An 11272-nucleotide genomic window follows, 5' to 3' on the forward strand; every position below is an offset into this window, starting at 1 on the left:
TGCTGTTATTATCACTATTTGACAGCCCAGAAGTTGTGACAAATAGAAGTTAAGTGACTTGCTCAGAGATATACAGCTAGTAAATATCTAAGGCCACATTTGATCTCATATCTCTAGCCTCAAATGCTAATTGACTAATTTGGGGGGATACAAAGATAGACAAAGATGGGTCATTAACTCAGTGGATAGAGAACTAGGCCTGGAGATGAGAGCTCCTGGGACCAAAGGTGTCCTCAGACACTTCCTAGTTGTGTGGCCCTGGGTAAGTCACTTAATTATCATTTCCTAGCCCTTAGCACACTTCTGAAGCCTTGGAACCCATACTATTGATAGCAAGACAGAAGGTAAGGATTTAAAAAAAAAAAAATCTGTCCCTGATCCCAAAAAACTCACATCTTCAGGGAGGAAGCATACAGTCAATGTAACTAGAGGTAATCTCAGTCAGGTGGGGGAGGGGAGGCGGTAGGAGACAAGTGGGGGAAAAACCTCATGACTGAATCTAGACCACCAAGAAAGGCAAGGGCACTCACCCACTGAGGTTAATTCAGTTTCCTGTTCTCCAACATGATAGGAATAAAGAGAATACAATGGGATTTTGCATGCTTGCATTAAGCAAAATCTATCCCCCAAAATGTGCGCAAACAACAATAATTATTTATTACATAACAATAATAAATGGTAGCCAAATAAGCACTAAAACAATTTTTTAAGGAAGTTCTGAAAGGGAAGTGGATTTTTCGTTAGGCTTCTGCTCTCAGCCTGGAAATCACCCCAAAATTCCCAAGCTGTTTTCTCTATATAGACATTTGGCTTTTTTCCCCCCAACAAAGAACCAAATTGAGGTAGAAAAGTGGTGACGGTCCATCTTCACCACAGCTTCTTCCTTCCACTCCGCCCACTCCACCAATCCCAATTCCTTTTGGCTTGGCAAGGAGCCTAGGAGCAGACCAGAGGCGGAGCCGCGCAGAAGGAGGAGCCTGAAGGAGGAGCCCAAAGACAAGGTATTTAAATCGCGCGGGGCTGGAAGGCAGAGGAAGTGCTTCTAGCATCTGCCTTTGCTTATCAAATTTAGGTCCCCTTGACGCCCGCGCACTCCGGACTGCCACCATGGCCGGCTCCCGGCTTTCCCTAGTGCTGCTGCCGCTGCTGCTGATCGCGCTGGTCTGCGCTGTCCACGCCGAGCGCAAGCCTCGCCTTGTCGGCGGCATTACCGAGGCCAACGAGAACGAGGAGGGCGTGCAGCGCGCGGTCAACTTCGCCATAAGCGAGTATAACAAGGCTAGCAACGACAAGTTCGGCCACCGAATTGTGCGGGTGGTACGAGCTCAGAAACAGGTCCGTACAGGCGCCTATCTACGCCTCTCCCCTGCCCCAGGGTCCCCTAAGGGAAAGGGAGGGCCAAGAGTCATCCCGAGGTCCGGCCTGGATCCTCCTGAGCCACTCCCTCCGCCCCTCTGCTCCGGCTCTGTCTCTGGGCTCCGCTCCAGCTGCCTGCATCTAGCCTCGGAGTGGGGCCGCTGGTACTGTTCTCCAAGCCACACTGGCCGGTAGTGGGACGCTGCGCCCCCTTGTGTGTCCTCCCAGCCCCTGGATAGATAGTTCCTTGGGCTTTCCCCCTGTGATCCCTGGTAGAATCTGAGCCTCCGGGCTCGGTAGGAGATCTTTCGGGTTCGAGACTTGGGGATTGTGAATCTTATATATATATCTGTGTGCGAATGTATATGTGTATTGTGTGTATAGTGTGTATTACGTATATGTGCTGTGTATAGCGTATTGCTTTATATATGTGTCTATGTTTGTGTGTACGAGAGTGTTGATTGGTAGTCCTTTGTACTCGAAGAGATCAAAATGACGTCACTGTCGGAGTCTGTGTACAATGTATCTAACTAGTTGATCAAACCAATGGGCACTCTGAAGGCTTTACTGGGATTCGGGCACAATAAGCCCACCTGAACATTTGGGCTAGAGATGGCTCCAAATATGTTCAGCTCATGCTTCTTCTGAGCAACTAGCAGTTCTTCTGTGCATATATATGTGTATATATATATATATATATATATATGTATGTATGTATTTGTGTGGAGTTATATATGCGGAGACCTACTGTGCACACATATACATATGTGCATTTCTATCTGTCTATTTCTAGACATATACATAGATACATTCTTAAAGTCAGGGATTGTATCTTTGCCTGTATTTGTATCCTGATTGACCACTTAGTTAATGCTTCTTGACTCTATGTGCATGTAACTTTAGGTGTCACTTTCTGTTCACTAAAGAAAAGGAAAATAATTCTTTTTTTTTAATAATGAGAGAGGGGAATATGCTTTTCTATGTTAGTACCAACCCGGTCCACCTTGTTGATCCCAGTGTCTGGTACATTGTATATCATATATAATATATTCAGGATGCCCCCAAAATCTTAGTGCAGTTTTAAACTATTAAAATAGAAACTTTTATTTTAATCGACCTCCTCAGCAACACTATGCATTTTAATTTATGCATTTTTAAGAACATTATTCAGAGATGTGGTCTACAGGTTTCCACCGTTGCCAGAGGGATCCTTAAAACACAGAAAAATGATTAAAGAGCCCTGATTTAGATGATGGAATGGGCTCATTTGAGATTGCCCATTGCCCAGTGTTGGACAGATACCAAATAAATGCTTTCCTTCTCCCCTTCTTGGAGATTCTGCACTGTCATTTGGAATGAAAAGTGTAGGGGGAAGGGAGGCAGTTTCTATTTGCCTAGCTCAGGAAGCTGAACACACCCAGGGCTTTCTCCTTTGCAGTTCTATAGTGAGGGGTGGTTTCCCCTAAACCCCAAGGGATCTACTGGCAGTATTTATTCTTGAACTGTGATGCTGTCTTCTCTATCCCCCAAGCTGTAATGGGAGCCAAGTTGTGACTAACAGACTAAGTAACTTTCCACTGTTAGTTTTGGGAAGAATCAGAATAAAGGAAAATTAAATTGATGTGGCCCTTCTTAGGACTAACCAACATCCTGTTCTTCTTTTGGATATTATGCAAGTCCAGTAATGTAGCAGAATAATTCTTGGTCTGCAACCCACTGGGGTGTTAACCAGTATCTTATCTTGACTTTTTAATCTTTGTTTTTTTTAATCCAGGGAAGAGTAAACAGGTTGTTCTTTGGCACCTAAGGTTTCTAAAAAAAATTTTTTTTCCTGCGACCTAACAATTGTGAATCAATAGTTTCTATCTTTGGGCTTTTGGGCTTTTTCAGCCAGTAAAGGACATTAATAGGAAAATCAGGTAATTTGGGGACCTCAATTTTTTCATCTCTAAAAGTGGAATAGATTAACTTTTAAGGTTCTTCCACTATCTAAACCTCTATTATCCCTGGTTGATTCTCTTCCCTATTATATCCAAGCATGTACTAGGTCAGAAAAATGCTTCATTGCCCAATGACCAAAATTCACCTCTGGCAAATGATAGCCTCTATTGAAAGACCCATTTGTCAGGCATTTTTAGTCTATTGGGGCCCATTTCTCTGGCTTCTTTCAGGATATGGGATTGGTAGGGCTTGCAATTCTAGGTTGATTGGACTTTAGAAAGACACAGTAAAAAAAGGTGTTTTTTTTCCTCCTTTTCTTCCCAAAGGTCACTGAAGAACTGGTTGGACTTTGGTCCGGTTGGGATTGCCTAATCTTTTTCTTTTAGGGTCAAGCCAGCATGGTTGGAATTTTGCATACATGTTTGTGTAAGAGGGAAATTTATTTTGAGCAGAAAGACATTCTTTTGAGTAACCTATATGATTCAGAACTCGTCAGTTTATCTAGGTTTTTGAAGGTCATAGCAAAGGTTACCCAAACTATTATTCCTTAGAAATATCCACAAAAATGGCATAATTTCCTATACCCATATGAAAAGGAAGAAATGTCTTGGGATCAGGCATATATCACTTGCACCAAGCATAGTGGTAAGGTTTATTATGATTGTCTTTTAAGCAACATCTTGAAAATATTTTCGAAATGTGCCTTTTTTTAAAGCCATATTTTATTTCTTAGAATCAGTACTGTGTTTTGGTTCCAAGACAGAAAAGCCAGTAGGCAGTAACAGTGAAGTAACAGAGATTAAGGATTTTACCAGCTAAAAATACCATGCTAAAAAACTCCAACCATACTGGCTTGACCCTAAAAGACATTGATTAGGCAATTCCAATCCTGCCCAAAGTTCAACCTGTTCTTTAGAGCTGCTGAATAGAATGACCTTTTGTAAGAAAGGGTTGGGGGGAAGAATTCCAGAGCCCAGTAATTTGCTCTTTAGACTGTCTCCCAAGGGCTAGTCTCCTGGTGGTGTTTGTATTCTTTGCTTTTGGAGACTCCCTGTGAGGGAAAACCAAAGTGAACTAGATTTGGTATCCTCCTACAATCCCTTCCATTTCTGTCCCATGAATTTGCCACTTCTCTGACCTGTATGTTAAGTGAGCAATCACTTAATTAATCCTTTGGCCTTGTTTTTTCCTTATTAGTGAAAAAATAAGTAGCTTGAACTAGATCCCTTCCAGTTCTAAATCTATGATCTTAACCCTAAATTTGCCTCTTTGATAGCTCACCTCGTTTCCTTTGGTTAAAAGTTGGACAACAAGCACATGTTGCAAATGTCTGTGTGCAAGGCTCTCTAGTCCTAGAGAAAACATTTAAAAAGTCCCTCTTCTAAAACAGCAAGAGGTTTTTTTTTTTTTAATGGAAAGGGACAGATGGAAAAAGACCCAGGCCTATAGATGGGGAGGTCCTGGGTTCAAATTTGGACTCGAGATATTTACTAGTTTTGTGACCTGAGCACTTAACCTCCATTGCCTTGTCCTTACTGCTCCTCTGCTTTGGAACCAATACCTAGTATCAATTCTAAGACAAGAGGTAAGGAAGTTTTTTTTAAGTCTTCCCAAGGAACTTACAGTCTAATGATGGAGACAGTAGGCAAACTAGTATGAATAATTATATTATTATTAACACATATTAATAATAATGAATAAGCAATTATATGTAAGATCAATGGAAGATAGTCTAGTCATCCAGGTAGGCACTAAGATTAAGGATTACTATGAATGTCTACCTAAAGAAGGTGGCACTTTTGCCAAGACTCGAAGGAAGTCAGAGAATACAGAGGAAGAGATGATGAAAGAGCCTCACTCAGGCTTGGGAAATGCCCAGAATTAGCAGATGGCATGTTTTGTGCAAGGGTCATTGGATCAAAGTGTATTAAGGAAGCATTTGGGGAGCCCCACAGTAGAAGAAGGGAAAGTAAAGAAGAGACCAGGTTCCAAAGAATCTTAAAAGCCAGCAGCTTTCTTTTTGTTTCTGAATTCAGGATGAGTGATAGGGAGTCCTTGAACTTCAGTAGTTGCTGGCCTGGTTTGATATGTGCTTAAGAAAGATCAGTTTGACAGCTGAACAGAGTGAGAGTGGCATGGAGAGAGCCTTAAAGGAAGGAAACCAAATCAGTAGGCTATTACAAAGCACTTTACTCACAACCATCTTATAAATTAGAAAGTGGATATATTAACCGAGTTTTAAAGATTAAAAAACAGACTCTTAGGGATTATGTAATTTGTCTCAGGTCACATAGTTTTTAAGTGTTATTCTGGGAATTTAAAACAGTTTTCTTTGTAGTGGAAAGCCTATTAGTACTTGGAGTCAGGAGATTCTGGAGTTAAGATCCCAATTTGGATGTTTACTAGCATTGTGACCCTGGATAAGTCACTAACTTTGTGGGTCTCAGTTTCCTTGTATAATGTGCAAGGTGAGCTAGAGGATAGTTTCTCCTATCTCTATGACCCTCTAAATCAAAACCCTCCAGGAACTATGAAGGTTTAGAATAGATTGGAGAACTTGGAGTTGATTTAGCTAAAATTGAGAAATTTCCCACTCTTGGGTAATTCATTTTTGTTGGCAGAGGTGCAGCTATGTAGGTCCTCGCTGTGGAAAGAACTTTGTAACTTTTTTATGTTGTCAGAATTTGTATAGTGATTGAGTTAAGATTTAGATCAGAGAGCAACCTTCAAAAGCATCTCTTCTGAAGAGACATTTTGTAGATGAGGAAATGAGACCTAAAGAGAATAGGGTCAGAATCATAAATTTAGAGAGAGGTTGTCTAGTCTAGCTTCCTCATTTTAAAGATGAAGGAGGTGAGCTGTGCAGAAACCTGCCAGGTTCACTGGAGCCACAATTACAAAGTCCAATGCTGATTACACATCCCCACATTCCTCCCCTGCAGGAAATGTTATTCTGATTGCCTCATCAAAGTAGGAAGGACTATGCAATGTCCCTTGCATAAAGCCAAGATGTCAGATTGCATTTGTTTTTTAAAACCTCTTGTTTGCCTATAAGGAGTCAAATTTCCTTACTCTCAGAGATGGGGATAAGCTCTGGAAGAAAAAAAGAGATGCTATCCTTGACCTTGTATTACTTGTCTGTGTGTTTATTTCTAAGTCAAGCCTCAGTTATTTAAAGTCCAGTTATCTACTTCATGGATGATAACAAATTTAGCCATAAATCAGCCTCTGTGTCATCCTAGCTTCCTTGTCACCTAAAACACTGCAAAATGTAAAGAAATAACCCTTTCTTCAATAACTCCCAGACTTTATCAGAAGACCTGTGTTCACTTTTGACTCAGATGCTGACTTTGGCTAAGCCATCTGTCTTGTCTTATCTAAAAAATGGGAATCATAACATTTAAAGCTAAAAGGAATAAATCTTTGAAATCATCTAGGTTCATAATATTTGTCTCATCCACCTTTAAAATAGGATTGTTTTTAAGGTTTATTAAGTACTAAAAATAAGGGTAGCTAGGTACAAGTACATAGAGTGCCAGACCTGAAGTCAAGAAGACTCTTATTCCTGAGTTCAAATTTTACTTCAGACACTTACTAGTGGTGTGACCCTGGGCAAGTCACTGTTTAACCCTGTTGTCTCACTTTCCTCATCTCTAAAATGAGCTGAAGAAGAAAATAGTAAACTACTCCATTATCTTTGCCAGGAAAACCTCAATGGGGTCATTACAACTTGGACATGATTGAATATGAAAAAGTTCTAAATAAAAATGAGCACTTATCTCGTTAATGGTGTTTTCAGTGTCCTTCCCACCCTCTTCTTAGGCTTTTCTTTAAAATCAAAAAAATTTAAAAAGCAAATTGATGCATGAACTTGGACAAATAGTTTAAATTCTTGTCAAATAAAGACATTGGTTGAGATGGTCTATTGTTCCTTCTAACTTTGGTTTAATAACAAGAAGGGAGAATAACCTCATGCTTGGTACATTGTATAAATAAATTAGAATGATCTCCATTGCATAGAGTTGGAACTCTTTTTCTGGGAAGCAAGTTATAGAAGAGTTTAGAGTAGTCCAGAGCCCTTACCAGGGCAGACCCTGGGCCACCATGACACTTTTTCTCCATGAGTCCCCCAATGGATCTGTGAGCTCAATGATGTAGTACTCCCTCCAAGACCTTCCCTGTGTGTGCTGCTCATCCTGTCCAGGTCTTTTTGTATATCTTTCATTGGCCACTTAATGTATTAAAGGACTTTTATCAAGGCACCTTGACACTCCCTGAATACCAATGAAACTGTAGCTGTCCATCTGTTATCCTTTCCCCTTACTAGACAATTTGCCCACTTCCTTTTCATTCACAAATCTCTTTTATACTCATTCAGCCCCATAAAAGCTCTCCTTGATAGGGTACTACTCAGTGAGTCATCAACACATATTTTAAGCCCTACTATGTCATAGATTCTGTAGAGGCATAAAATATAATTCTTACCCCCAAGAAAATTTAAGTTTAATTGGAGACATTGGGGTCCCAGGAAATGTAGTTCTTTTTTAGGGTAACAGATTTTCAATTATACAGCAAGGACTGTTTTTGTAGTTCTTTGTATCCCCAACACCTGTTCCATTGCCTTATACATAATTAGAAGGTGTTAAATAGATGTCATAGTCATCCCAGGAATTACTGCTTGAACCAACTTTAGTGTGACTATAAAGTTTGCCTTCATTCATAAGAATGACAGACTTTATTTAAACTCTTTATTTGATTTTCTTACTAATAGCTGGTGGCTGGCATAAAATACATTTTGGAGGTCGAGATTAGCCGAACCACCTGCACCAAATCTGTGACTGACTTTTCAAGCTGCCCCCTTCATGAGGATCCAACTCTGAAAAAGGTATGTGACTAAAAGATCCAAAAGGCAGGCCCTTCATTTTGACAGTGAATCAGAGGGGGGGTTAGGGGACTCTTTGGATTATGCTATCAGAGGCTCAGAGTATGTTAAAATGGCATTGCACAAAAGCAGGACAGATTAAGGATGAGATGTATCAGGAGGATCCATATTCAAGCCTTGCCTGTGATACATTCTGGTAGTGTAACCAAGGGTAAGTCAGTTGTCCTCTCATTTCCCTGGATAACCATCCAGCCAACTTGCAGGCAAGTTACTGATCTGTATTGCTGGAGAGATTTTTTATGGAATTACAGATTTAGAGCTGAAAGAGACTTTATAGGTAATTTAATCCAGCCCACTTAATGAGGAAACTGGCATAGAAAATTTAATTAACATACCTAAAACCACACAAAAATGTAGGAACTGGTGCCAGAGCTGATATTTGATGGAAACTTAAGGATCCCAGAAATACTAGTAATGGCAGAAAGACAAGAGAAATTAGGATAATCAATATCCACAAAACTTTCCCTTTATAGATGCTAGGATGGTTTACTTAGAAGATCCTAGAGAATTAGTGAAAAACTACTCTGGATTAAGTAGCAACTTCAGTAACATAGCTGGACACAAAAGAAATCTACAGAAGTGATCAACCTTTTTCTCTCAATGACTAACAAAAATCAAAGAGGAAAAGGTAGAGAAATTATATTTGAAACAACTACCAACTGCATAAGATAGCTGAGAATTACAAGTCAGTCTTTAAAGAAATAAAGTTAAACCTAAATAATTCAGTATTCATGTTACTTAATTCTATAGCTGACCATCTCAACCTTAACTTCCTGCCTCTACAGGACAAAAAGGGAGCAGTTACTTTAGGATGGTTCTCATCATCTCACAACCTGAGCCATAATTTACCACCTGAGATCCCAAAAGACACCATCTAATTTACAGAAATTGAAACTGGTGGAGTTAGTGAAGCAGCTCCAGCAGCTGGTCAGGTTGAAGTGCCAGGCACTGTGCTAAGCCCTGGAGATTTAAAAAAAAAATTTTTTTAAGTCCCTTCACTGAAGGAACCCAAGTCTAATGGAAGACACAACATCCAAACAACTGTGTACATACAAGATAGAGAAAGAATCAGTTGGAGACTATCAATGAAGGAAGACACTAAGATTAAGGAGGATCAGGAAAAGCTTCTTTCAGAAGGTGGGATTTTCATTGAGAAGGTGGTGAGGATGAGGGAGAGAGCTCCAGCTGTGGAGAATGTCCAGAGAAAATGATCAGAGTCAGGAGGTGGGGTGATCTCTCCTCTGCCTTTGGTTTTCCCTGGGGTCCTTAGTTTCCTTCTGCTTCATCAGGGCTCTGGGAAGAAGCTTACTTATTTGTCTTCACATCTTCACTCTTCCCCACTCATTTTTTCAGAGGAAATTAACAACAAAATCTTGCATTTAGATAGCAGTATAAGATTACAAAGCATTTTATGCCATTAACTCCTTTAACAACTACCTCAGAAGATATAATTATCCCCATATTACAAATGTGTAAACTAAAGTTCTGAGAGATTAGAAACCAGACTCATAAGCTTTGGAAGTAGGATTTGAACTCTGGTCTTCCCAACTCCAAGCTCATTCTCTCCCCTGAACTCTAGTTTAGCTCTGGCTTCAGACAGACATTTCCTTGTTTAAGCAGGATCAGAACAATTTTTTCCTCCTGTTCAGTCCTCCCCAAAAGGATGTCCAAAATCCTCTAGCCCAGGGACTTCTGGAAAAACAAGCTAGAGACATATTCCTGCATCCAGCATGATACTACATTCTGTGTAATGATGTCTTGTTCTGTATGTACTCAAGACATTCTGTTTTGGAAAGAGAGGGGCTAGGTAGGAGGTGGCACCAAGTGAAAACACCAAAACACACCAATTCCCATCCTCTTTATCACTGACCTTGCTAGAGGCAAGAACTCCTTCAGAGACAAAATATCTAGTCACTATCTTTGTGTACCACTGACCTAATTCCTTTAATTCTTTAATTCCTTTATGTGTGTGTGTGTATATATATATATATATGCCTATTTTCTTTCTTTTGATTAAGAAAAAGGAAATTCCATAAGAGGGATTGATTGAAGTGGATAGGTTGTTAGAAAGGTTTTCCAGAAATGACTAATCCAGAATCATTGTCAGTCTCCTTATCTGTAAAATGGAGATAATTCCTGTAGCAATTAGCTCATAGAGTAACCCTGAGACTCAGAAGAGTAGATATATGTAAAAGTCAGTCTGGGAACACACTCTGAAACTGAGGCAATAATGAATTTGGATCATCTTCTATGTTCCAAAATGCTCAACTTGAATATCTATTGGAAAATGTAATTTTGGGTCCATTCTTAAAATGTTTTAAAATTTTTCTTCGTGCTCATTGATGGCCTTTCTCTCTCTTTTTTCCCCCTCAGCACTCCATCTGCAATTTTGTGGTGTACTTCGTTCCTTGGTTGGGCAAAATCAGCCTCATAAAGAATGAGTGCAAGATTATCTAGGGATATTCTTCCACATGTCTGCGACCAATCTGAGCTGCAGCTGTTTTCTCTTTTTGAAAAAAAAAAGAGCAATAACACAACCCATTTCACTCATTATTACCCAAATGTTAGTGCTGTGCAAGGTAATGATGTAGTCTCCTCCCTAAGCAGGCAGGAGGAGAAAATAAAGGCTTATCATAGTACCTTTTTGAACGACTCATACTTACCCTTTCTGGTGGTGTTTTCTAAATATTGCGTATTTCCAGAGATGAGAGGTTGTGAAACTTTAATTGTTGAATGCCAATTCACTTTATAAAGCAGCAGTTAGAACTGGAGAAGTTTTCCAGTGTGTTCATAATGATTTCTGGTAGTTAGGCACAAGAGAGTAGAGACTTAGCTTTACACATTAGCCTTATTGAACACTAAGAATCATAAGAATGTTTAGGTTTGGGAGGTTTTGTTTCATTTTTTTTTAATATACCTACCTATTAACATTTCTGGGCTTAGCTCAGGTTTTCAGTATCAGAATCCTGATATATGGGGTTTTAAAACGTCCCCCAATCTAACTTCTTACCCAGTATAGGAATCCCTAGTCTC

At 39.8% G+C, this 11272-nt stretch overlaps 1 protein-coding gene across 1 annotated transcript; it reads left to right on the plus strand.

The window, feature by feature from the left end:
- Nucleotides 1–960: 960 nt before the first annotated feature.
- On the plus strand, nucleotides 961–10878 carry CST3 (cystatin C). Its single transcript, XM_001382056.5, has 3 exons — nucleotides 961–1335; nucleotides 8069–8182; nucleotides 10613–10878. Exons 1-3 carry the CDS (start codon nucleotides 1108–1110, stop codon nucleotides 10694–10696), a joined length of 426 nt encoding a protein of 141 aa, XP_001382093.3. The 5' UTR covers nucleotides 961–1107; the 3' UTR covers nucleotides 10697–10878.
- Nucleotides 10879–11272: the final 394 nt, after the last annotated feature.

The sequence above is a fragment of the Monodelphis domestica genome, chromosome 1 (genome assembly GCF_027887165.1).
Source record: "Monodelphis domestica isolate mMonDom1 chromosome 1, mMonDom1.pri, whole genome shotgun sequence".
Taxonomy (NCBI): domain Eukaryota; kingdom Metazoa; phylum Chordata; class Mammalia; order Didelphimorphia; family Didelphidae; genus Monodelphis; species Monodelphis domestica.